We start from the raw sequence: 26,768 nt of genomic DNA, 5'->3' as shown, positions 1-26,768 counted from the left end.
CATCATATCAAACACGGAGTCATGTCAGATCCTTCGATCAAATATTCCCTCAAATCTAAATTTAAATCCTCTAATCCAACACATTAAATATAGAATAGTATAGATTATTATGCGATTTCTAACCAAACTGAGCAGAAGCACTCGCTCTCTCTCGGTCACAACAATGGAATCGCCTAAGCCCGAAATTCCCATTGTCATTGCTAGAGAACTATCCTTAAAATGATTAGTGGAACTTAAATTGGTCGAGTGGTGTTCCTGCTGCTTCTGCATTCTTGCAATTTACATAGATTTGGTGACTGCACATTTGCACCTAATATACTCAAAATCGAAATAATTGTTGGCAAAACTTTGATTACGAGCTAGGATAGTACTAACATTTGTTAAAATTCCGTAAGATCGACCGTTTACTGTTTTACCAAAAGTTATAATTGGTGGTAACGTAACTCAAATATTTAAACTGTATAGTAGTCGAAGCACAACAGTTCGATTGCTTTTGTAACATGAATAATTATTGCATCCTAATAATCAACTTCTCAATAATTACGCTCCTTGCAATTCATGAGAGTTCAACTAGTGACCTTAGTTCTGATACCAATTTCAAGATATATCGAACGTTTGCTGCTTTACCAAAAGTTATAGTTGTGGTAACAGTACAACTTAAATTTTTTAAATTGTACAACAACCAAACACTATGTGATCGTATACTAGCTAGCTTATTATTAATGAATATTTGTCCAAAAGAAATTCATGAAGGTAATATCGCACTTATTCCATGTTTGCAAATGTTTTTTTTTTTTAAAAAAAAGTGATTGTAGTGTTCTTCTTTATAAGTTTGCAAAACTTTGAAAAAGAAAAGTATGTAATATTTATTTAAACATTTACAAACACTAACTTAATCGAATGTGTAGCTAGCCAGATCACTCACCATTTATAATTTATTTATATTAACGGAAGACCTCGAACCCTAGTACTACGTTAAAAAATGTTCCTTCCTTAAACACGCATCGTCACTTCTATACTTTTCCTTCATTCCAAATATACTTGCCTTGCTCTCACCATTAATCTTTCTGCCATCTCAACTTATCTGCCTCATGATTTGAACTTCAACTAATGATCATTTGTCACATTTCATCAACTAAACCAGACGAGCAAAAATGTCGGGTGACGGGTCAGGCCGCTCGTTTGAGTATACACCGACATGGGTTGTGGCTGTTGTCTGTTTTTTCATTGTTTCCATCTCATTTGCTGCCGAACAGACTCTTCATCGACTTGGGAAGGTATGTGAATGCGGAACCAGATCATGTATCTACGACAGTGATACAATTAGTACAAAAATCAACATATAATAAGCACTTTTTGTATAAACTGCAAATTTGCACGCATTTTTCGATCAGCAACGGAACCATTAAAGATTTATCATGCTGCCTAGATAACTTTGGTTTGTGAATCAGTTCTTTAGGCGCAAGAACCAGGATGCATTGTTTGAGGCTTTGCAAAAGCTAAAGGAAGGTTTGTTCCCCGTGTGTGCATGTACGTTAATTTACATATACATAAAATTTTCTGGGCAGTGGCTAACTTGAGTATAATTTAATCTATGAATTTCACAGAGTTGATGCTTCTGGGATTTATCTCCCTTATGTTAACGATGTTTCAAACTCTGATAAGCAATATTTGTATCCCTCGTAATCTCGCCGAGGTCATGCTTCCATGTAAGTTGGAAACTCTTCACGCCATCAACGGAAGGAGGCTTTTGTTCAAAGAAGTTCTTTCACAAAGCTGTCCAAAGGTATACAAAGTTACACGTCTTGTTCATTTGTGTATCTGATATTTACAAGGAATAATTTGAAACGATTTCGAAAATATTAATGTCACGTCCAACTCTCGATCTTAACAGAAAAACGACACACATTTACTTATGTATTCTTTTTATCACAGGGACAAGTCCCATTTTTGTCTTTAGAAGCGTTGCATCAGCTGCATATATTCATATTTATTTTGGCAGTCGTTTATGTAATCTTTTGCGCCTCAACTATGGCTCTTGGCGGAATCAAGGTATAGATTTTTCCCTCATATGAATGCGTAAATCTTGTATATTATGCAAACTTTGACGTATATGGAAAACATATATACTTTGTTTTACAGATCCGTGAATGGACGCATTGGGAGCTCTCAATAAGAAATGAAGCGTCAACACATCATAGAAGTAGCTAGCTAGACGTTTAGCGTAATTTTGTTTCATTTTTCGAAAAACTTTCAAAATTAATATTATTTTCATAGGGTAGTTCAATTTTTCACCCTCCAAAAATACTCTATATTATATTTTTTAGCATAATATAAACTATTTCATTGGAATTTCGTGAACGTAGGTCTTAATCACATGCGGGAATTTATGGAACGAGCCGGCAACTATTGGAGGAAATTTCACGTTGTCAGCTGGGTGGTAAGTTTCAGTCTCTTTTTGGAAAATTTAGTTTTAATTCTATGATATGGGATATTTTTTATTTCAGTTCCTGAAATTAAAAATCCAAATATTATATTATATATACTCAATTTAAGTTGATTGATACTCAATTTAAGTAACTTGGTACCTGAAATACATATATTTATACCTTATTTTCAACAATATGTACCTTATTATCTCAAAAAATGTTAACATTTCATACCTAAAAATTATAATTATACACATGATTTGATTCAGTTGATACTAAATATCAATGATTTGTACCTATATTTATTTTTTACTTTTCTTGTCTTACATATGACATGAATAATATGTACAATTAAAATGTATTAATAACCGAAACTCCTAATTTTTTGCCATAATTTCAATGGTATGTTCTTATTTGGACTTAAAAATACCATGAAGCTGAAATGATAAAAATATATGGGTCTAGAGAACTAAAACTAAGTTTTCTGACACGAAGACTGAATCCTAAACTATATTTGATGTCAGAAACTGAATCTCAAATCCCCTTATTTAATTCATAGTGAAATAAACTGTGTGCCTCACTTTCCTTCACTTCTTTGGTCTCAATTTTCTATGCTCTTTCACATGTTTCGCTGCCTTAGTTCCACTTCCACCTTTTATTTCGTGCCAAAAATGGCTCACCTTTAAAAATCATTAAAAAATGGCCGATGTATTAGAACCAAAAATATATAATAAATTTTTCTAAAAAAATACTAATTATATCCAATCATTTCTATTTGGTTTAACATTTAATTTTATTTTCCAAATTAAACCAAATTAAACTCCTAAAACTTCCAGAGAATACATTATACTATAAAGCCAAAAATTGTTATGGGACCAACTTTGATGTTGGAATATAGAAAGTACCAAAAAGGTGTCAACCCCATGAAACGTAAGTGAATGAAAATGATATTGTGTGCGACGAGGCTCATTCTATGTTATACTCGAAATATTACTGATCATGATGTATTTTTATACATGAAGTGGACATGATCGTTTCAATGAACCCCACATGTTTTGTTTTGGATTCAGATGATCATATAAACATCATGTATAAAAATACACCGAGAATAACATTTTCGCAGTAATATAATCCAGCGTGACGAATCTCTTGGTCTACTGATATAATCTCTCCCTTGCTCGGTCCTTGTCATAACATTAACTCCCTCACCCAGTTGTGTTAAAAAAAATTGACGTTTTGCCATTTCTAAATATCTTGTCCAAATTCAACTAGTTTCACCCAAGTTAATTTATCTGTACAATAAAACACTGCACTTAATGCATACATTTCCATTAATCTGTAACACCTGTTCCTTTTGCAGGTAGCATTCTTCAAACAATTTTACGGATCGGTCACTAAATCAGACTACCTAGCACTACGACAAGGATTTATTCGTGTAAAATTCCCTAGCCATGTCCATTTTTTTTCTTGCATTTTGATAACCTTAGATTCGTTAAATTAACATCTGTTTCTGTTTCTTTTCTTGGTGAAGGAACATTGTCCTAGCCACCCAGATTACAATTTTCACAAGTACATGCTGAGGACATTAGAACACGATTTCAAGAAAATCGTAGGAATAAGGTTATAAAAATAATATCATTAATATACAAGCTTGAAACTTATGCTGATACTGGGAAAATGATATTTCAACAGCTGGTACTTATGGCTCTTTGTTGTGATCTTTTTGCTTGTGAACATTGAAGGTACTTTAAAGATTCTTTTTCCTAGTTCAATAATGTTTTCCGAGTTAGAGTATTGATAGGTAGTCGTTTTGTGCTTGTAACGCCCCCCATCGATCCATGGGAATGATTGGATAAGTTTTATAAGAATATATAATAGATTATTTAAGTCGCTATTGAAATCCATTGTAATTCGTACAGTTCAGAGTGATGTTTTTTCAATCCTATCGGCGGACGTGACGGAATCTTGGCAATGAATCTAACATTGTGCACTGAATCGATATTGCAGGATGGCACCTATATTTTTGGCTATCATTTTTACCTTTAGTTGTAAGTGACACAATTCTTGGTTATTACATAAATTTACTGAAACGGGCTTCAATTGTCTAAAAGCGCCATGCACATGTTCTTGTGGGGTGTTTTTCTGTAATATTTTTCAGCTGCTGCTTATCGTTGGGGCTAAATTGGAACATATCATCACAGAATTAGCAAATGATGCTGCACAAAGAGCTGATGACACTGAAGGGACAGGAGTGAGGCTTTCCGATGAACTGTTCTGGTTCCATCAACCGGCCCTCGTTCTTTATTTGATTCACTTCATTTTGTTCCAAAATTCTTTCGAGATCGCATTCTTGTTCTGGATTTGGGTGAGTTGGAACTATATTCTTTCACCTCCATATTTCAAGAAAATTGTTTATTTTCTATAATTTTGGCACAAAATTCTGGTAAAAGTTGCTGTTTTTTCTTTCCAGAGCGCATATGGAGTCAGGTCATGCATCATAGAGGAGTTGGGATTCATCATCCCTAGAATTGTCGTTGGGTATAGAATCAATCACTTGTATAAAATCAAAAGTGTCTGCATATACTCTTGCTCATGATCCTTGGTTTGCAGGGTGGTGGTTCAAGTTCTTTGCAGTTATAGCACTTTGCCTTTATATGCATTAGTCTCACAGGTAAACCAAAAGCTTTTCACACTTTGTGTAAAAATGGAAATTTTAATATATTTTAAAGTCAAGGACCTTGTGATCTATATCTTTCTTTTAAAAAAAGGATTTCTTTGGTGGACAAAACAAAAAGGTCTTTATTAATTGATCAAAACATACCTCTGGCTGGCTTCGCAACAATTTTGAGATATTGGAGGTTTTGATTTTAAATAAAGCGAAAATCCGATACATATACTTCTTGTTTCTTGGAAAGCAGATGGGCACCATGTTTAAGCAGACCGTTTTCGATGAGTTTACTCATGAACTCATTCTGGACTGGGCAGCATCATCACATAGGAGTGCGAACAAAATGATAGTTGAATCAAGCAACAGTCCCATTTGCGTTGCTCAAGAAACGGCAGCAGCTGCCGAACCTGTGATTGAACTTTCTCGTCCAAACAGTTCTGGGATCGCATTTGGTTGGGACAAAGATTAGTCATATGCTGCTGCACCTTAGTTTCTTAAAGTTTATCTGCTATTTATCGTGCCGGAAATAAAAATGTACAGAAAATATGGGCTAGAAATGGGAATTCTGATGAAATATGTCACAGACTTACAGATTTGGGATTAGTAATAAAGTTTTATTCAGTCTAATCCTTTCATGTTAGTACAATAGAAAGGGATAATAACAGTCCCCTTTCATACTGAAATCATTTACAAAAAGTGATGTACACTAAGCCAAAGTTATGGTACAGACGCTACAAAACTAGGATTCTGTTTTTCAACTGTAATATTATTAAGCTCAAATCTGCTGTCTATAATGGCAGAGCATTGGCTGTTTGACTCCGCCGTTCCAAGATCTTTCAATGTTCTTTTAGCATAGATGGTGAAACCAATGGCCGCGATTATTGCAATCATGAAAGAAATAACATTATGAATCACCTCCACTGGAGTAAGGTGATGGTTGCCATACTGGACATCTGTTAGGGTCCTAATAAGCCGGCCACTGCAAGAAATAGCCCCAAAACGATACATACAAAGATCCGTATCAAAAAATTGAAATACGAAGAAAAGAAACAGTTGCACACCATTTTCAGGAAAAAGGAACGAATGTAAAGGTGATATGACCTGTAGATGTAAAGGAAGGCTTCGGGAATCATCCCAGCAATTGATCCGCAGAAATAAGGCCAGCATCTCATACTTGTTACCACTACCGCGTAATTGAATATCGTGTATGGGAAGGGAGAAATCCTAAAAAGAGCAACAACTTTAAATTGATGAAACCAACTTCCTTCTCCAACCAATCTCATCATGGCAGCCTTTTTAGGCCATCTATTCAACCATTGCTGCAGATTCATCAAGAGAACGGAGAATTTGAGTAGAATGGCGTATAATGAAAGGTCAGCATAAAAAAACCAAAGCCTATATATTATGGATACAGTAACAAGAAACAAAAGCGGAAGCTGACTATTTCTTACATGAATTCTGGCATGAAATAATAAACCGATTAAGTACGGTAGGATCATTCCTATGGTTGTTCCAACCATGATTATGACAAATCCAAAGCCATATCCAAAAAACATCCCAGCTAGCCACATGGAAGGACCAGAGGGAATTAGAAACACAGGGAACAGAGCCAAAGAAGCTAAGAGTACAAGTGCAAGAACTGGACGACCAAATGCAGTGGCTTCCCATTGAAAGATTGGAAAAAGAACCTAGCAAAATAATTGAAATACAGATCAAGATACACAAGAAGTCGTATTTCTATAAAGATCGAGTATAACAGTAAATAAACTGGAAAAAAATATGCACTTGAAGACAAATAAAACAGCCAGTAACCTTCTGTATAAGAAAGGGCATTCCCCATTTTAAGAAAACAAGGAGAGTAATTATCAAGATTGAACACCATACTGCTGCCTTGATCCACCACAAAAGAGATTTTTTCCTCGATTGTGTTTGAGATTCAAAAGTATTTGCTTCAGGCGTCCTTATTTCGTTGGCTATAACGAACTTTCTATACCCACTGCTGTCCCTCACTAGGCTGCTGGCATGTTTTGTGTCCAACTCTTGGTTTGAATGTGGAATATTCATCTAGACACCTGATGTCTGCAAAATACGAAAAACTGGGAAAAAGTGTTAAAACTGCTATGGGGTAGAGAAGTTATCACATTAGCACAGTAAGGCATATGTATCTAAGCAAAGAATAAAATCTGGCAGCAACAATATCTCCTAATGTATTTACCTCACACTTTTTATGACACATAATGTGAAAAGAAACCACCAAGGGGATACCAAAGAATTCATTTAGATTGAAACCTGACCTGCCACACACTCTTGTGCTAATGATGAAAGCTAAATAAAACCATTGAGCCTGAATCGGAAGTCACAAGAAGAACAAATACATCAATAACTGAAGCATATATCATCCATCCTATTCTTAAAAGTATTCACCGAACCTCTGATAAAACCAAAAAAGATAAAGATAAATAATAATAACGATAAAAAGATTTAAGACACATTTACCTTCTGCAGATCAAGGGTGGGTGTGTACGTGCTCAACTTCAAAAGGCTCCAACTTCCCGTCTTTGATGTCCAAACAAATTATACACGAACTGAAAGAACAGATTGGGATGGAATATATAAATAAATGAAACAAACAGAAAAGAAAAGTTGAACGAGGATAAGTGAAATCTCGCCTGATCACCACCTAGTTCTTCACCCGCCACTCGAGCTTACTTGTTGGGTTTGTTATATTTTCCTCTCCTTATACTTTTATTCTTCTCAGGCTGATTAATATCGTCGAACCATTAGATAAGTGAAAATCTTGCTTTGTGGATTTCATAATTACACGAGGAAAATGAAATTTCGAGGTGGACAAAGTAGGCTCCTTTCGAGCCAAGAAAATGGGATTTGTAGGTGGCGTGTGTTGTTGGATTTCACTCCATTTTTTCTGGCAGTTGTTTTATTCATCTCAAAATTTTATGTAACCACACAGGCCTATAGGTACTAATTCGGATATTCGATTAGAAATTGCTTTCTTGTTTTATGCTAAGTGAGTACGACGTGTGTCCTACAGGCCACTAGAAAAATAAGCAGAGGCTATGAAGTTCAAAACTCTCTGGATCACAAATAATCGAACCGTATATGATTCAAAATGTACTCAAACTCTCGGACAGTCATCTCTCAAGATTAGCCAAAAAATGTCAATTTTCCACTCAAACTTTCTATCCCCGACCATGAATTTCCTGCCATTTTTCGACCTTTTAAATGTATGCTCAATAAATTCTTTTTTCTAAAAAAAGTGTACTCATTAAATACATGGGTATATTATTAATGCATTATATTTTTTAGAAGAGTAGGTCCCTTGTGATATGGTCTCACGAATCTTTATCTGTGAGACGGGTCAACCCTACCGATATTCACAATAAAAAGTAATACTCTTAGTATAAAAAGTAATATTTTTTCATAGATGACCCAAATAAGATATCTGTTTCACAAAATACGACCCGTGAGATCGTCTCACACAAGTTTTTGTCTTTTTAGAAAACGAAATACTTTACTTTGAGCACTTCTCGTGTGAGACGGGTCGATTAGATCTATACATGCAGTAAACGGTAATATTTTTTATCAGACGGTCTCACATGAATTTTTGTTATAGTTGCTGAGAAAATAATTGAATACAAAGGATTATATAAAACTGTACTGTATTTTATATTTAATTATAATAATTTTATCTTTAATTTATTTAAACTAATGTTGTTATTTTAACAATTTTACCATCCACACTAATTTCTTGATATGAAGAAACAACAATAAAAATAAAAAACGAGAAACTCGTTCTCCCAAATGGACCCTTTCACCAATTTCAAGTGGAGTAGGTCTTTTGTGAGACAGTCTCACGTATCTTTGTCTGTGAAACGGGTCAATTATACCGATATTCACAATAAAAAATAATACTCTAAGCATAAAAAATAATATTTTTTCATAGATGACCCAAATAAGAGATCTGTCTCACAAAATATGACCTGTGAGACCGTCTCACACAAGTTTTTGTCTTTCAAGTGTTAATTTCCACATATCTAGTAGCCAATCAAAGGTTTTTAATTTCCACTTAAAAAAGCAGAGCTACAGGCTACTGTTTCATTTCAATACCAAAAATTCGAGGTTAACGTATAGATGAAAGATAAAATGTAAACAAAAAATAAAACGTAATAAAAATACGTTCTTTTCAGATGACTTTCCTTTTTGAACAATCTTTGAGATTATGCTTGTTTATTTATTTTTTTTTAAATACAAGCTTTCTATATTTACCAATTTATCTCACAATTACTATTTTTAATAGAAAAATTTTAAATTTAATCAAAATCCAAATGTTTTAAATATCAAGTAAAAAAAATATTCTTCCATTTTTCTATTTTATTTAGCAAGATATCCTTAATTTTTAATATGTGTTTTAACAAATGATTTGATCTACATAAAACTATAAAGATAATAGAATAAAAAATTGGCAAAAATTTGTGTGAGACGGTCTCACGGGTCGTATTTTGTGAGACAGATCTTTTATTTGGGTCATCCATGAAAAATATTACTTTTTATGCTAAGAGTATTACTTTTTATTGTGAATATCGGTATGGTCGATCTGTCTCACAGATAAAAATTCGTGAGACCGTCTCACAAGAGACATACTCTAAAAAATTTGTCCTACATACACTTCACTACTATGCTGCCACTATATATTTTGTTATTTTTTTGAATGAACTGTAGTACTACGATAAAATCTATAGTATGCAATTGCCCACATAACACTTCATGAAAAAAAATACAAATGGACGGATTGACAAAGCAGATCTTTTCTTAATTTTTTTTAAAGTCCAAAAAGGTTGCGGGAAATGCAAATAATTGGTCAACAACTTGGATAGTCGAGGAACCAACTATGGGCACAAAGTGGAGAAGGATAAAACAAGATCACCAGATCAAAGCATTTGCAAGGAAGTGGAAGAATGCCATTTGATGTTACAATTAGTGGGGCAAGTGGTGACTGGAGGAATCAGTCAAGTAACCAGTCCTTTAAAGGGCAAAAACAATACAGAAACAAGACAACAATCAGAGCAAATCTCTGAAATTTCAGCCTACAATTTTAGTTCCAATATGCAAATTTCTAGTTTTTAGTTATAGTCTAATATTTAAACATAACTAAAACATATGTGTGATCTTGATCTTTATCATCGACTCCAAAGCATTTCTTGTTCTTCCTCGTCGAATTATTCTCCGTTCTTATCTGGGGAACAAGTGTAAGGGTTGAATATTTTCTGAAACACTCAGCAATGGAGGCTGATCGAGTACGTGTAACAAATATATATGATATATTCGAAACATGAACATATATTAATAGAGAGCAGAACGTAACATAAGAATATATTGAACATTCATTAAACAAAACAGAGCGTATCATAAACATGTCGTGAACAAGAAGCACTGAAATTTCATATCATTTCCTTGGTTTAACGAATCAGTCACTAATTTTTACTATTCTAAAAGGACGATATAATATAAAGGTTATAATCTTCTCATGTAGGGGTCATATCATAGTTCAGAAATCCTTACTGATATCAGTATCTCATTTTTGCTCATCTAAGATGGCGATGTCATATAATGATTATAATAACACCGTGTAGGGGGTCAGAAATCTTTTCTCATATTAAGTCGAATCATAACAGTGCTTGAAACATAATCCTTAAACAGGACTTATATGAACAAAAGAATCACAATCTTGAAACGAAGGAAACATAAATCTTGAAATGATTAGATCGTAATCTTGAAATGAAAGAAACATAATCTTTAAATGGAGGGGACACACTCTTGAAACGAAAGAAACATATTCGATCGATTTTCAAAACAAAACATAAAAGAAAGAGATCTAAATTAAATCTTTTAAAACAATAGCCCACTTAAAGAAAACAAATGTGCAAAACTTTTATCAGAATATATATAAGTAAGCCCACTAAGTACAAATTCAGTTAACTTGCAGAAGCGTATGCAACATATTGCACTGTCGGATCGATTTGAAATTTGGTCAGAAAAATTACGAGGAGTGAACTAACTTGTGAATGGTGAAAATCGACATGCATTGCTGGTCATTTAAATAATCGCATCACTCATAACATGAAAGAAATATTATAAAAAAATATTTTTAAAAATTTTAATTTTTATATAATATCTCAAAATTCACAAAAAAAAAAAATATTTAACAATTTTTTTAATATGTATATATACATCACGTGCAAAAAAGACATTAGTTAATACATTATGAAGTCGATGTGTCGACGCACCAAACCTGAAAGCAGTATCCTCAATTTATCATCCTGTTTTTTTTGGGGGGAAAAGGTGGATCCAATGAAGAATATTTGCACAGGGACCGACCAGGCTTTGGCTCTTTTTAATTGCAAAAATATTAATTAGGACCGACAATATATTGATCTAATGTCTGCTATGTTTGAAAAAAAAAATTATTTTTGCTTATGTAATATACCACTGGATATATATTAATGAAGGAAGGATCGATACATCATCATGTAAAGAGAAAAATAGCTGCACAAAGGGAAGATCTATTCAGTCGCTGAATAAGTTTTAATTAAGCACCAGTTTTGGAGTGACTGAGTTTTTTGGTTGGCTAACATATATACGACTTTGCTTTGAGACTTCTTCTTCAGCTATCTAGTTTTCTGATAAGATCTATTGAAGGTTAATCATTGAGCTACAATAGTTAGATTCTTGAAATATTAAAATCGATTAATTAAATAGAATTTGATTTTTGAACCAAACGGAAGATACTCAAAATAATCTTTCTAAAAAATGTATAAATATTTTGGTAAAACATTTAAAAGATATACAAGTTGAATGTGTAAAAATATTTTTGGTTGAAACATTTTATCAAACATTTGATATGAAATATTTTGGTATTTGAAATACACATAAGATGCTTCAAAAATGCTTCTTAAAAACAATCTTGGATACACAATCTGTCAAACATTATAATGTAATTCCTGTAATTTTAGGTCGTCCATTTTTTAAAAATTCCAATGTTTTGATAAATTACAGGAACGAAATAATGAAACTATCATTTGAGAATATGACCTTGGAGCTCAATGTTTTTAACATATGTAAGCAACCACGTGACAAAGGAGATGAAAGTGAGGATGAAATCTTATTGAAACTCTTGTGGAAGAAAATATTCAAGAAGGGAGTACTCGTGACCAAATAAATATTTGTTCAATTACTACTGTAAGAGAAAATATTGAATTGATTTGGATGATTTTAACATGAATCACACTTTTCTAGGATAAGAGAAATAAGTGGAAGTAGAAGATGAACCACCCGTATTGGAGTTAAAACCCTTGCCAGAAGAATGAAACATGCATTTCTTGGAGAAGATGAAACTTATCAAATTGTAATTTATTTTAAACTTGCAAGTGACCCAGAAGGTAAATTAGTCGATGTGCTTAAAAGACGTAAAAATGAAATTGGTTGGACACTAAATGATATCATGAGCATTAATCCATTAATTTGCGCGCAAAAAATTCATTTAGAAAAAAAAATGCTAATATATCTCAACAATCACAAAGAATACTAAATCAACATATGAAATATATTTTGAAAATTGAAGTTCTAAAACTATATGATGTTGTCTACCATAATTTTGATAGTAAGTGGGTAAGCCTCACAAAAATAGTTCCAAAAATCTAACATCACAGTGATAAAAATGACAGGTGATTGTTAACAAGTCGAGTCCTATCTAGTTGGTATATGTGTATTTATTATATATAATTGAACAACAACACTAAAAAATAGTCATTTTCCCTTACAATTTTTTGATCAAATTTTAGAAAGAGTTGCAAGTCATCTTTTCTACTGTTTTCTTGATGGATACTCGGCCTATTCTCAAATGCTCATTGCACTTGAAGATAAAAAAAACTACATTTACATGTCCTTTTGTTACATTTTCATTTAGAAGAATTCTATTTAGTTTATGCAATGCCCTAACAACATTTCAGAGATGTATGCTAAGCATTTTTAGCGATATGGTTGAAAATTCTTTGGAGATTTTCATGGGTGGTTTGACTGTTACTGGGAATATATTTGACAATTGTCTTGAAAATTTGAAAAAAATTTAAAAAGATTTGAGGAAAAATGTCTTATTTTAAATTGAGAAAAATGTCATTACATGACCATTTCTGGAATTATTTTGGGACATGTTTTGTCATATCATAGAATTGAGTCGATAAAACAAAACTAATGTCATCATCAATCTACTCCATCTAAAAACCATTTAAGAAATTCTCTTAATTTGGGGACATACTAGAATTTATAGGAGCAGCTAGTAATCTTGGAAAAATATTGGCTGAGAAAATTTCACTTGATTTACAGAGGAGGTAATATTGAGTTAATGTGATATGTTTCAACATCTGTTCATCCTGAATGTAGTCGGGTTCTGGGTATTATTCTTACAACTTTAGTTGAATGTAATATCACAAGTGTCACGGTTGGGGAAAAATTGAGAGTTTCACCTATGTATGACATATTCACCAAAATAATTGAAAATTATGATACTTTTATTGCATTACCAGGTGGTTTCAGTACTTTATAAAAAAATTTTCACACTTTCTTGGGTACAACCTAATACCCATAATAAACATGTCGGCTTGTTGGATATCAATAATTATTATGACAGTTAACATTTCTTGATAAAGTTGTGAAACAAAATTTCATTTCAGAAAATTCATGACAAATGCTTATCTTTGCTTCGACTGTCGACCAATTAATTGATTATTTGCAAGCTTTTGCTCATAAGGATAATCCAATTATACAAAGATTAATTGGCCTCAGACTAGCAATAAGAAAATAAAGGTAGATAATTGATTCAACAATAAAATCGTTAGTTCGTTTGTGTTTGTTTCAGTTTCTCATCTTCAATAAAATTTCGAGCCTTTATTGATGATTAAGAGAGACAAATTTCGAGCTTGTGAGTAAATGGAGATGATTGAGAAAACAAATTCAGAGTCTTTATTGATCATGAGATAGATTACTTATTTTTAAATTTTGATTTCTTATTTTGAAAACATGGATATATCCTAAAGGAAAATCTTAACCAAGATTTAAGATGTTGAATATCAATGTCATTTTGAGATTACATGTTAGGACTCATTTTTCTCTCTCATAAAAAAAAAAGAAACAAAACAAAATGGAAAAAATATATACACAAAAGAAAAAAATTATAGAGAGATATTGTACAAATAGAATAAATATTTTGTCTAAGAGCATTAATATAGTTTGATTACATGGTGTTATGGATAAAAAACTAAAATTCAAAAGAAATTGAACAAATAAGAATGACTAGATTTTGAACTAATAGATTTCCTATTTTTTGATTAATTTAATGTGTTTGTTTGTCTGCATTTAATAAGCCTTTTCTTTGAGTATTTATCTGTATTCCAACTCCATGAGAGAAATTGTTCTACGCAAAACATTTACTATCAGTGATGATATGGAGTTGAGACTCTTAATAGAAATTTCTTAAGATCATGTATATTAGCTTTAGAGAAGCTTTGAATTGATCAACTCACTTTATTTCATAAGTTATAATTATAGTGATTTTGATATAATTTTAACAATCTTCAAATTTATTTTAAACACCTGGATTTACATTCATGTTTAAATTAATCAATATGTCTTGTTTTTATATTAATATTTAAATTGCTAGGAACTAACAATATGCTGGTTTATGGTGTAATTAACATTAAAAATTTATATTTATTAAATGTTCTTAAAAATATTTTTATATTTTAATTTTTATTAAAAATCCAAGTTTTATAATAATTTGTATGAAAATATATGTTGTTATTTTATTGTAATTTTTTGTTACTTTTATAGGGTCGGTAAAACAAGAATAACTTGGGCTTTAGAAATAGGAATGATATGATTTTTGAACCTGCATGAAGTTGATTTTGAATTCTACAATTTTGATGAAGAACATTAGATAAAAACTCACAATTGGGATCAAATGAAGAAGAAATTGAAAGTTTTAACAATGGAATTATAGTTTGATCGTCCATGAGTATTTTGACAACATCTTTCAAAACTCTTGTTTAAAGAAAACAAAATTTTACCACAATCCAGACAACTCAATTATCTAGAACTTTTGTTTTATGTGAAATATTAAAACCGGATGGGACGATTGTCAAATGTGGAGTGGAATCTTACATAAATGCTTGGGTCATTCGCGAAGGCAAATAGTAATTATTTGTACAAAATAACACTTCATTTGTATTGTCTCCTCAAATTTGTCTATAAATAGAGGTGTATCGTGATGATTGAAAATATTCCTAATATTATGAAGCAAACTTCGAGTTCATAATTTTTTTCTTTATTCTCTTTATTTTTCAGTTAAATACAATTATCACGTTAATTACATATTCACATTTCTATATTTCCATCATGAGTGGCTAATTTTTCGAAGTCGAGATGAGAATGTGAAGCTTTTGGTATGGTAATAAAATTATTAAAATATACTAATCTACGTTTAATGTTATTTAAGCTTTATGTATTGTTTACTTTTTATTTAATTTCTTTAATTTAAACATTATTATACCTTACTTATAAGTAAGATTTTGATTTATTGTTGTTATATGTTACACCAAATTCTTGGTATTATTTAAATTTTAGTTTGGTATTATCAACCATTTAAAGTGGTTAATTTGATTTATTATATATGAATTATATCTTATTATTAAATTCTTGGTTTCATTTAAATGTTTTTTCAATACTACCAGTCATTTAAATGAACTTTGATTTGGAATTTACAAATATATAGCTCAATAAATACTTGAAAATATTTATAAGTTTGGTTATATATGATATACTAATAAGATAATAATATATAAATAATATTTATTTAATATTTTAGAATAATTTTGTAAGTGAATTCCATTTAAACATTATTAAAATACCAAGATCAGTGTAACTTCTAATTTGATTATTTAGTTTAAGATTTGAATACAATATAATTATCATTAAAAATAATAACAATAATTTATTTTTAATGGATTTGTAATATTTTTATCTTTCATGTGGATACTGCATTTGGACTCATGCATGAAGTTATATTACTCGTGGATAATCTGCTCTTGGGTGTATAACAATTAAAGTTGTAACAATGTCATTTGGACTTGTGGTCGATTTTTGCACTCCAAAAAGCCTCTATCTGATTGAAAGAACATATATATACAAAATACATTATGTAGTTCAAGAACATTACATTTGAGAAAATCAAACAAAAAAGAGCACTTGCATTTGATCATATTATAATTAAATAATTCTTATTTATTCTCTAGAAAATTTGATACGTTTCTGGTTGTTGAACTTGTGATTTGACGTGCTAAGATCACAAGTTAGAAGTTGTTTTATCTTGAGAGATGATTTTTATATCCCGTGAGCACCATATGCGAGGCAAAATCATCTTAAGGACAAATAATTTTCTATTGCATCGACTTCTAATTTGCTAACATATTTTTTGAATCTTGTTATCTTCAGGTTACAGATCCTATGAAGGTGTCATGAAGAAGTCCATACCAATAATCTTAAGATGATTTTTTTTTGTTTGAAATTTGAATATGTGTTATCTATGCATTTGAACGATCTCAAATTATGCACTCTCACGATAATACAATGATTTGTGAATTTATGAAATTTGAATATCATGTTTTGAAATTTTAAATACTTCTTTTTGTTATAGTTGTCAAATTTATGCTCTTTCGAATTTGATTGAAAAACTATAAATATGTTGATTTTTGTGTGTGCAGAATACAAGGATGGTAAATTATGAATTACGAGGATTATGCCAAATGTATCAATCTAAGGAAGTCTATTAAAGTAGTTTCTTAGTTCACGAATTCAATCATTTTTGTGGATTGATTTGAGAAAAGTCTTGAAATTAAAGAAACAAAAAAATCAGAAAAAGAGTCGAGATCTTAAGTTTTGGACTATGGATTGAAAAATATAATAAATCATATGTCTAAAATTAACAACATCAAATCACATATGTGTTAAAGCATAAATGATCTCAACAACTATGAATTTTTGTTTAAAGAAAAATGACACACGAGTTGTTCCATACATTAGAAAGTCATATGGCTCCTCAAATAAGGAAAAAAATATTTCATCATATTCATCGATGATTGTACAAGATATAAGATGCATATTTTGTGGAATGAAAGACTAAGCTTTAGTGACTTTTAACGAATATAAAAATGATGTTGAAAATCAATATAGAAAATGAGTAAAAATTATTTGAGGTAATGGAAGAATATTGTTAGAGTAGATGTCCATTAAGCTAATTGTATAAGCCTATGCTATATTGACTCTTATGTTACAAATGATATTTATTTTAATAATATTTTGTGTTTTATACATTCTGAATTCGACAACAATGTGATGTATTTTTGAGTGATCATAATTGTCACGCCCCAGGGACGGGGTTGGTCGACATCGGCGTTGCTCTCAAATTTACATTAAAAAACAACAAGCCTCAGAAGTACAGAATTCAAAAACCAGTCTTTTTATTCATAATACTGAATATTACATTTTCTGATACAAGCTCAAATAATAATATTTTACAGCGGAAATGTAAAACCATATATGACAATATCTTAACAGATGCAGCGGAATAAAAATAACTAAATTGAGAAAAACAACAGTCTTCTTCACCAGCCCCAGAACTGAATCTGCTCTTCTTCTTCTAGCATTTATTCCGGGTTCTTATCTGAGATGGGTTTGGTGGGTGAGTGATATGGTCGTCACTCAGTAAGCGGGGGCGAGAATAATCTCCCAGTTTTCCAAAAACCATTTTTAACAGAAGTAGTAATACAAGTAATATACAGAAAACTCTTACTTTCAGAATATGAATTAGAATTCAGAATTAACAGGATTCAGAACAAAAATCAGAATTAGTAGGCACTGAGCACGATAGTGAATTTCATGGCTAAACTGATTTCAGTCCCCTATATGTTCTCTCCTCTAAGAGGTGAGGCCAGAAATCAGAAATCAGAAATCAGAAATCAGAAATCAGAAATCAGAATTCAGTAATTTTACATCTCGAAAATAGGCACTCTCTTAGCTTGAAAATTCAAGTGATCACTCAAGATTTGTGTAACAACAATTTCAGAGATTGAGGGTGATATTTATAGGCCAAATTCTGACTGTTGGCCTTCCAATTAATGACCATAATCTGCCATTAGCGACCTTTATTCCATGTTAAATGCTTCAGTTACAAGTCATAAGATGAATTAGTAGCTATCTGCTGAAATCTCGCTACTGAATTCTTCTGTCGCTGGATTCTGTCTGCTGGAAAAATACCATCTTCTAAATTATTAGTTGCTGCTGGATTTACTATCTTCTACTGAAATTTTCACATTGCTGCTGAATATTGCTAGCAGCTGAAAATGCTAGCTGCTGTTGGAAAAGCGGGTTCTCACATCCCTCACTCTTTATGAGAAGTTTCGTCCTTAAAATTTGGCTATACCTGATCCTCAAAGAGGTAAGGGTGTTGTTCTCACATCTTTTCTTCCAACTCCCAAGTAGCTTCTCTTTCGGTGTGGTTTGACCATTGTACTTTGACATATGGAATAATTCATCGCGTCAGTACTTGGTCTTTGTTATTCACAATTCGAATCGGAATTTCTTCATACTTCTGTTCTTCATTTAGATTTCCCTTGATCAGAAGTGGTCCGGCCTCGAGAATATGACTTGGATCGGATATATATCTTCTTAACTGCGAAACGTGGAAAACATTATGGATCCGTGACATATCGGGTGGAAGTGCTAATCTGTAAGCAAGTGCTCACACTTTCTCAAGAATTTCAAATGGTCCAACATATCTAGGATTCAGTTTCTCAACCTTATTGAATTGGATTACACCTTTCATGGGTGACACTTTCACATATGCCTTTTCTCCAACTTCAAATTCAACGGGTCTTCTTTTTAGGTCAGCCCAGCTCTTCTGTCGATCTTGTGCAGCTTTTAATCTCTTCTTGATCATAACAACCTTATCCACTGTTTCTTGGATCATTTCGGGTTCAACGATGGCTTTTTCCCCTACTTCATCCCAATACATTGGTGATCGACATTTTCGTCCATACAGAGCTTCGTATGGTGCCATTCCAATACTGCTATGATAACTATTATTGTACGCAAACTCGATTAAGGGCAGATGTTCGCTCCAATTACCACTGAAGTCTAGAGCACAGGCTCTCAGCATATCTTCAAGGGTTTGTATTGTTCTCTCGGTTTGGCCATCGGTCTGAGGATGATAGGACGTACTAAAGGTAACCTTCGTCCCCATAGCTTGTTGAAAGCTCTTCCAAAATCGAGATGTAAATCTAGGATCTCTGTCGGATAGTATGCTAGCTGGAACTCCATGTAATCGCACGATATCATTCATGTACAAGGTGGCTAGCTTGTCCAAATTATAGTTCATGCGGACGGGTAAGAAATGCGCAGATTTCGTGAGTCTATCTACGATTACCCATATTCCATCCTGACCTTGTCTCGATTTTGGTAAACCAACTACAAAATCCATGGAAATATGTTCCCATTTCCATTCCGGGATTTCTAATTGTTGGAGAAGTCCACCAGGTCTCTGGTGTTCTGCTTTGACTTGTTGGCACACGTGACACTTAGAAACAAACATTGTCACGTCCTTCTTCATTCCAATCCACCAGAAGTTTTTCTTCAAATCCCTGTACATTTTGGTACTGCCAGGGTGCACTGAAAATTTTGACTTATGTGCTTCAGACATTACTTCTTGTCGAAGGTTATCGATGTCTGGTACGCACAATCGTCCTTTCATCCACAAGATTCTTTTGTTATCCGTCTCGAAATCTGGTGATTTCCCTTCTTTGGATTGCTCTTTCAATTTCACCAAAGGGGGGTCTCGATCTTGACTTATCTTGATCGTTTCCCGGAGGCCTGGTTGTGCTGAAAGCGATGCCAGGATCACCTTACTCGTATTCTTTCAACTTAAAGCATCTGCTACCTTGTTGGCTTTTCCTGGATGGTAGCTTATCGTCAAGTCGTAGTCTTTCAAGAGTTCAATCCACCGTCTCTGCCTCATGTTCAACTCTTTCTGTGTGAACAAGTACTTGAGGCTTTGGTGATAAGTGAAAATCTCACAATTAGCACCATATATATAGTGTCGTCAAATCTTTAGTGCAAATACCACTGCTGCTAGTTCGATGTCATGTGTTGGGTAATTCTGTTCATACGGCTTCAACTGTCTCGACGCGTATGCAATCACCCTTCCCTCTTGCATGAGTACACATCCTAAACCTCCTTTGGAAGCATCACTGTAGACGGTGAAGCCTTTGCTTTCCATAGGTAATACCAATACCGGAGTAGAGGTAAGTTTCTTCTTCAAAGTCTCGAAGCTTTGCTCACATCCTTCACTCAATTGAAACTTGGAGTTCTTTTGCGTGATTTTAGTGAGGGGTATGGTTATTGAAGAGAATCCTTCAACAAATTTTCGGTAATAGCCTGCTAGTCCCAAGAAGCTTCGAATTTCTGTCACAGTCTTTGGTCTAGGCCAATCTGAGATTGCTTCTATTTTCTTAGGGCCCACAGCTACTCCTGTTGCTGATATTATGTGTCCCAAGAATGTGACACTTTCTAGCCAAAATTCGCATTTCTTGAACTTGGCGTATAGTTTTTTTTCTCTCAGCGTCTAGAAGGTGAGACGAAGATGTTCTTTGTGGTCTTCCTCACTTGGAGAATATACCAGAATATCGTCGATGAATACCACAACAAACTTGTCAAGAAACGGTTTGAACACCATGTTCATGAGATCCATGAAGGCTGCCGGAGCGTTTGTTAATCCGAACAGCATTACCATGAACTCATAGTGTCCATACCTTGTTCTGAAGGCTGTCTTCGGAATATCGTCTGTTTTGACCTTGAGTTGGTGGTAGCCTGACATTAAGTCGAGCTTCAAAAAGACTGTAGCTCCCTTGAGTTGGTCAAACAAGTCATCTATCCTTGGAAGTTGGTACTTATTCTTGATTGTGATTTTATTCAGTTCCCTGTAATCAATACACAATCTCATGCTTCCGTCCTTTTTCTTTACAAATAGGACCGGAGCTCCCCACGGAGATGCGCTTGGTCGGATTTGCTTCTTATCCAACAATTCTTGAAGTTGTTCCTTGAGTACTTTCAACTCTGCCGGAGCCATTCGGTATGGTGCTTTTGAGATTGGTGCAGCCCCAGGAATCAAGTTGATCTCAAACTCCACTTCACGGTTGGGGATTGTGCCAGGGAGTTCTTCAGGAAAGACATCCGGAAATTCTTGTACTACCGGAATCTTTTCTAGTGCAAGTGCAGTTTCTTCCTTTACCTTGCTTAACATGGCTAGGTAAACTTCTTATCCACTTTTCATGGCTTTCCAAGTTTGAGTAGCAGAAAGAAGAATTTTTCGTTCTTTTGTCTTACCATGAAATAAAAGTTTCTCTTGGTGTGGAGCTTGGATGGTTACCGTCTTTCCATGACAGTCTACTAAAGCATGATTCTTGGCTAACCAATCCATTCCAAGAATTACATCGAATTCCACCATGTTTAGTTGAATCCGGTTTGCCTTGAAATTCTGATCTTCTATGAGAACACTAATATCCCGATATAGAGTGCGAGTTTCTAAAGTTCGATTTGCAGCAGTTGCTACTCTATATGGTTCTTCTAAGTTATCAGGCTTAGCTCCTAACTTCTTGGCAATTCTCTTAGACATGAATGAATGCGTAGCACCACAATCAAATAACACATAAGCAGGTATATTATTAGAATGGTACCAGCTACGAAATCATTTGAGTTGTCAGTCTCTTCTTGAGTGATGGCATAGACTCGAGCATTTGGCTTGTTCTCCTTAGGCTTGTTTGGAGTTGTTCCACCTGCTGGACCATTCCTTGGATCTGGAAAAGGACATTGAGCAATGCGATGGTTCATCTTTCCACAACGGAAACAAGCTCCAGAATTCCTACGGCATTCACCAGTATGAGTGACTCCACATCTTTGGCACTTGACCTCCTCTTGGCTTGATTGAGAAGAAGTGATTCCTTTGGCTGGAGCACTGGTGAATTGATTGCTTGAAAACCTAGGCCTCTTGAATTGTTGGCCCGGGTCGTACTGGCTTGACTGAGGACATTTGAGTTTGTTCTCACCTTCACGTCTCTTGATGTCATTCTCAGCCCTGATGGCGGCTCCCATCAATTCATCAAAACTATTGGGCTCCATAACCGTAAGGGCAGATTGAATGCGGTTGTTCAATCCCTTCTTGAAGCGATTTATCTTCAAGGCTTCGTCTCCCATGATGGTTGGAGAGTAAGTTCCCAATGAGTGGAACTTGGATGAATACTCCACCACTGTCATGTTTGGTTCTTGAACCGAGTTTTCAAATTCTGACAGCTTCTGCACTCGAATTGCTGTTGGGAAGTACTGCCTCAGAAATGCCTCTCGGAACCTTTGCCAAGTGATAGGTCCCGTCCCTAACATAGCCGGCGAGACTCCTTCCCACCATTTGGCTGCTTTATCCACAAGAAAATGTGTAATCACATCTACCCTGATCTCTTGTGCAACCTCAAGTAGCCGAAGATGATTCTCCACCTCCTTCATCCAATTCTGTCCGACCTCAAGATCCAAGCTTCCGTCGAAGTTTGGGACTCTGGCTCTTCTGAGAGACTCAAAGTGGTGCTTAGTCCCATTCTGAGCTTGAGGTGGTGGTGGTGGCTGATTAGCATTTGGATTGACAAACCCTTGCAGCGTGGTTGCCACAATTGTGGCTATAGCCATCAAATCCACTTGACTGAGGCCAACTGCGGGCGGTGGTTGTTGTGCATCCTCGTCGTTGCGATTATTGTTGCGGTTATTGTAACGAGGGTTGCGATTGTTTCTTACAGGTCTTCCGTCCATTTCCTACAATATGAAAGTTCTAAGGTTTTTGGCAGAATATGGTCTAATCAAAAGAAGCAAAACGATTAAGTAATTGCTCAAAATTTAAATATGAAACCAATGGATAGAAATAAATTTTATTGATTTCTCACGAAAGTGCAATTACAACTGAAATTCGAAATGCTAACAGAAATGCAATTGGAACAAGTATTATTACAAAGAAAACAACTACTGATAGTCTAATCTATCACTTCTCCTATTCCCAAATCCATAGGATCCTCTTCGATTTCTTCTTCCTCTTCGAGATCGTCCTCGGGTTCGACTTCATGGTTGTCTATTACTGTTTCTAGATGTTCAATATGACCATGTAGAACTGCATTCTGGTCGCTAAGAACTTCAACAGTGTTCTGCAAATCATGAATCTGAACATCAGCTTGCTCACAATATTGGTTATGCTGGAGCACAAGTTGGTGATTTTGATCCTTAAGCACTTGGATCTTCTCAATCAAGTTATCACGTAACTCGATGAACTCTGCAACGGTCTCTTGAGAGGTTTCGAACTCTTCTTGAGCCTTCCTATTCCTCTCTTCTGCTTCATGCAGATAGTGAGCATAACGTTGAACATCATCTCTTAAGCAATCTGCTCTACGCTGTAATTCATCTTTGTCCAGCTCTAAGCAGTAGTTATGCCACTTGAGTTTCTCTATCTTCTTTTCTAAGCTCTTAACGTAGCTACTCTGGTCAGCCATATCCTACATCCAAATCATGAAAGTGAATGTTAAAAAATGATCAGGTCGAGTTATAGACAAATACTGGAATGAACAAAATCAGTACAGCTTATAACAAGTAATAGAAGATAGCTCAAAAATTTTTTGATCTTAGAATGATGTGAAAAATTTACTAAAAATCCTCCACATCAAGAACATGAAGTGTGCCAAATTTGGTGCAAAAATACTAAGCCGTTTGGAAATGAAAATTTCTCAAAATTTTGAAAAATAGAAAATTTTTACGGAAATGATAATATCACTATCTAAAAGAAGGATTTTGGGGTTTGTCGGCGGTGCTAGAACAATTGAATGGTTCTAGGTTAGGTTATCCTCGTCGAGAGCTTTCCAACGGTATCTTTTAATAGTCAAAATTCTTCATGGATCAAAAGTTATGGCCGTTTGAAGTTTTCGTGAAAAACATCTCAACTTCCATACCATTTGCAAGGCCTACTGCATGCGCCTGCTGGAATTCACTTCCTACTGAAATTCGGATGCTACTGCAACCAAGTCTGCTGCTGTCCAGCACTGTTAAAATCAGTCTGCTGCATTCTGGTCTACTGACCAAGTCTTCTGCATTCAGACCTACTGATTTCCATCTATTGGTTCTGGTTTCACACATCGGTTCTTCTGCTACTGATATTCGGTCTACTGGTTTTGGTCTACTGAATTTTTTTATTTTTTTTCTACTGTTTTCAGACATTCTTCTGAAACACTCAGAACTCTATTACGTTCTGCTTTGTTTCTCTTACTGATTTTCCTAACTGTACGTAGTTAGTCTATCTTTTCAGCAGTCTATTTTAGTAGTCTATTTTCAAAACTCAGGTAGTATATCAGAACTTATTATTTCTAGTTCCTCCTCCCCAGATTATGAAACCTGGTTTGCTCTGATACCACTTCAATGTCACGTCTCAGGGACGGGGTTGGTCGACATCTGCATTGCTCTCAAATTTACATTTGAAAACAACAAGCCTCAGAAGTACAGAATTCAAAAACCAGTATTTTTATTCATAATACTGAATATTACATTATCTGATACAAGCTCAAATAATAATGTTTTACAGCGAAAATGTAAAACCATATATGACAATATCTTAACAGATGCAGCGGAATAAACATAACTAAAACTGAGAAAAACAACAGTCTTCTTCACCAGCCCCAGAACTGAATCTGCTCTTCTTCTTCTAGCATTTCTTCCGGATTCTTATCTGAGATGGGTTTGGTAGGTGAGTGATATGGTCGTCACTTAGTAAGCGAGGGCGGGAATAATATCCCAGTTTTCCAAAAACTATTTTTAACAGAAGCAGTAATACAAGTAATATAAAGAAAACTCTTACTTTCAGAATAGGAATCAGAATTCAGTATTAACAGGATTCAGAACAGAAATAAGAATTAGTAAGCACTGAGCACGATAGTGAATTTCATGACTAAACTGATTTCAGTCTCCTATATGTTCTCTCCTCTAAGGGGTGATGCCAGAAATCAGAAATCAGAAATCAGTAATGTTCAGAATATATATTCTTACAATTAGTTCACTAGGTTTCAGTGCTTCAAAAATCAGATATCAGAAATCAAACATACAGAAACTTTGCTTTAACACAGAAATTATCAAACTGTTTTCAAGATATTTATACATAAGCCCACTTACTGTAATTTGCTAGAAGTTTCGGTTGTTGAAGTCTGGAATCTGCTTGTTCTTGCTACTGGATTTTACAGCTCGAAAATAGGCACTCTCTTAGCTCTAAAATTCAAGTGATCACTCAAGATTTGTGTAACAACAATTTCAGAGATTGAGGGTGATATTTATAGGCCAAATTCTGACTGTTGGCCTTCCAATTAATGACCATAATCTGCCATTAACGGCCTTTATTCCATGTTAAATGCTTCAGTTACAAGTCATAAGATGAATTAGTAGCTATCTGCTGAAATCTCGCTACTGAATCCTTCTGCCGCTGGATTCTGCCTGCTGGACTCTATCTACTGGATTCTGTCTGTTGGAAAAATACTATCTTCTGAATTATTAGTTGCTGCTGGATTTACTATCTTCTGCTGAAATTTTCACATTGCTGCTTAATATTGCTAGCTGCTGAAAATGCTAGCTGCTGTTGGAAAAGCGGGTTCTCACAATAGTTGCATCACATGTGCAACTAAGGAACCACTTTACCCAAAAACACATCTCATACTTTGGCTATAGATTTCCTACACTATTAACTTATCAGATTACATAAGATATCAATACTTGTATATGAGCGGTGAATTCCCGATTACAATGCACTGGATCCTATGTTTGTCGACAATACACCGAATAGCGCCACATGATGACCCTCAACAGTCGGTAAAAAAGTCAAAGTGCAACACTAATGCATAGAACCTCTTGTTTGTCTTGGGTCCTAAAGACTAATGATCTACAACTATAACTATATACTTATCCATTGGATAAATAATAACTTGAAAAGTTTGTGGGAGTGTTGTTCAGTGACCCATCATATGAGCACTCATCATGTATGGTTGGACATCTCAATATCTTTACCAATGAAACGTGGTACACAACATCACATATACTATGAAGATCAAATATTTGGCTTGTAAAGAGTTTATAAGCAGATTACATGTTTCAAGTTTTGAGAGTTAGCATGACTAATAAATTGTGAGGAGAGAACACCTTTCTAAATTTTGTGAAGTTGTTCCAAAATTGATAGCTTCCAATTTTGAGTAAGTGGATAGTTGACTATGACTAAGTTTATTCTGACCAAGTTGACTTTGATTAGTTGATTTTGAACACGTTGACTTTTGATTGATTGACTTTTATAAACTTTGACCTTTGACTTGGTGTTTTCGAAAAATTTGACTTTACATTATGATAACGATAGATTTATACTCGTCAAATCAATGATATCTGATTGTAGATCATAATTGAAATGAAACCACAATCATGGATTTTTTGATGAATTAAGTTTG

General features: G+C 34.0%; 2 protein-coding genes across 2 annotated transcripts; one reads left to right on the top strand and one right to left on the bottom strand.

Annotated features, from left to right (window-relative positions):
• Positions 1-1,082: 1,082 nt before the first annotated feature.
• LOC140967732 (MLO-like protein 13) lies at positions 1,083-5,566 on the top strand. Its single transcript, XM_073428450.1, has 14 exons — positions 1,083-1,277; positions 1,452-1,509; positions 1,608-1,786; positions 1,936-2,052; positions 2,143-2,203; positions 2,367-2,440; positions 3,790-3,864; positions 3,961-4,049; positions 4,122-4,171; positions 4,437-4,477; positions 4,588-4,794; positions 4,900-4,967; positions 5,040-5,100; positions 5,348-5,566. Exons 1-14 carry the CDS (start codon positions 1,155-1,157, stop codon positions 5,564-5,566), a joined length of 1,422 nt encoding a protein of 473 aa, XP_073284551.1. The 5' UTR covers positions 1,083-1,154.
• A 100-nt stretch (positions 5,567-5,666) lies between these two features.
• Positions 5,667-7,161, bottom strand: LOC140967733 (uncharacterized). The gene is made up of 4 exons (XM_073428451.1): positions 6,910-7,161; positions 6,549-6,785; positions 6,199-6,416; positions 5,667-6,076 (listed from the first exon to the last, which is right to left on the bottom strand). Exons 1-4 carry the CDS (start codon positions 7,159-7,161, stop codon positions 5,815-5,817), a joined length of 969 nt encoding a protein of 322 aa, XP_073284552.1. The 3' UTR covers positions 5,667-5,814.
• Between the last annotated feature and the right edge of the window lie 19,607 nt (positions 7,162-26,768).

This window comes from Primulina huaijiensis, unplaced genomic scaffold (assembly GCF_012295235.1).
Source record: "Primulina huaijiensis isolate GDHJ02 unplaced genomic scaffold, ASM1229523v2 scaffold27569_ERROPOS136363+, whole genome shotgun sequence".
Classification (NCBI taxonomy): domain Eukaryota; kingdom Viridiplantae; phylum Streptophyta; class Magnoliopsida; order Lamiales; family Gesneriaceae; genus Primulina; species Primulina huaijiensis.
This window is presented reverse-complemented; position numbering and strand designations above follow the sequence as displayed.

What these genes read in the sequence shown, in the direction of transcription:
- LOC140967732 (XM_073428450.1), top strand. Translation starts at nt 1,155, where the DNA reads ATGTCGGGTGACGGGTCAGGCCGCTCGTTTGAGTATACACCGACATGG. An exon ending in TACGACAAGGATTTATTCGT is followed by an intron (nt 3,865 to 3,960) that starts GTAAAATTCCCT and finishes TTCTTGGTGAAG; the next exon opens with GAACATTGTCCTAGCCACCC. An exon ending in ATCCCTAGAATTGTCGTTGG is followed by an intron (nt 4,968 to 5,039) that starts GTATAGAATCAA and finishes CTTGGTTTGCAG; the next exon opens with GGTGGTGGTTCAAGTTCTTT.
- LOC140967733 (XM_073428451.1), bottom strand. Translation starts at nt 7,161, where the DNA reads ATGAATATTCCACATTCAAACCAAGAGTTGGACACAAAACATGCCAGC. An exon ending in TGCCCTTTCTTATACAGAAG is followed by an intron (nt 6,786 to 6,909) that starts GTTACTGGCTGT and finishes TTATTTTGCTAG; the next exon opens with GTTCTTTTTCCAATCTTTCA. An exon ending in TATTTCATGCCAGAATTCAT is followed by an intron (nt 6,417 to 6,548) that starts GTAAGAAATAGT and finishes ATGAATCTGCAG; the next exon opens with CAATGGTTGAATAGATGGCC.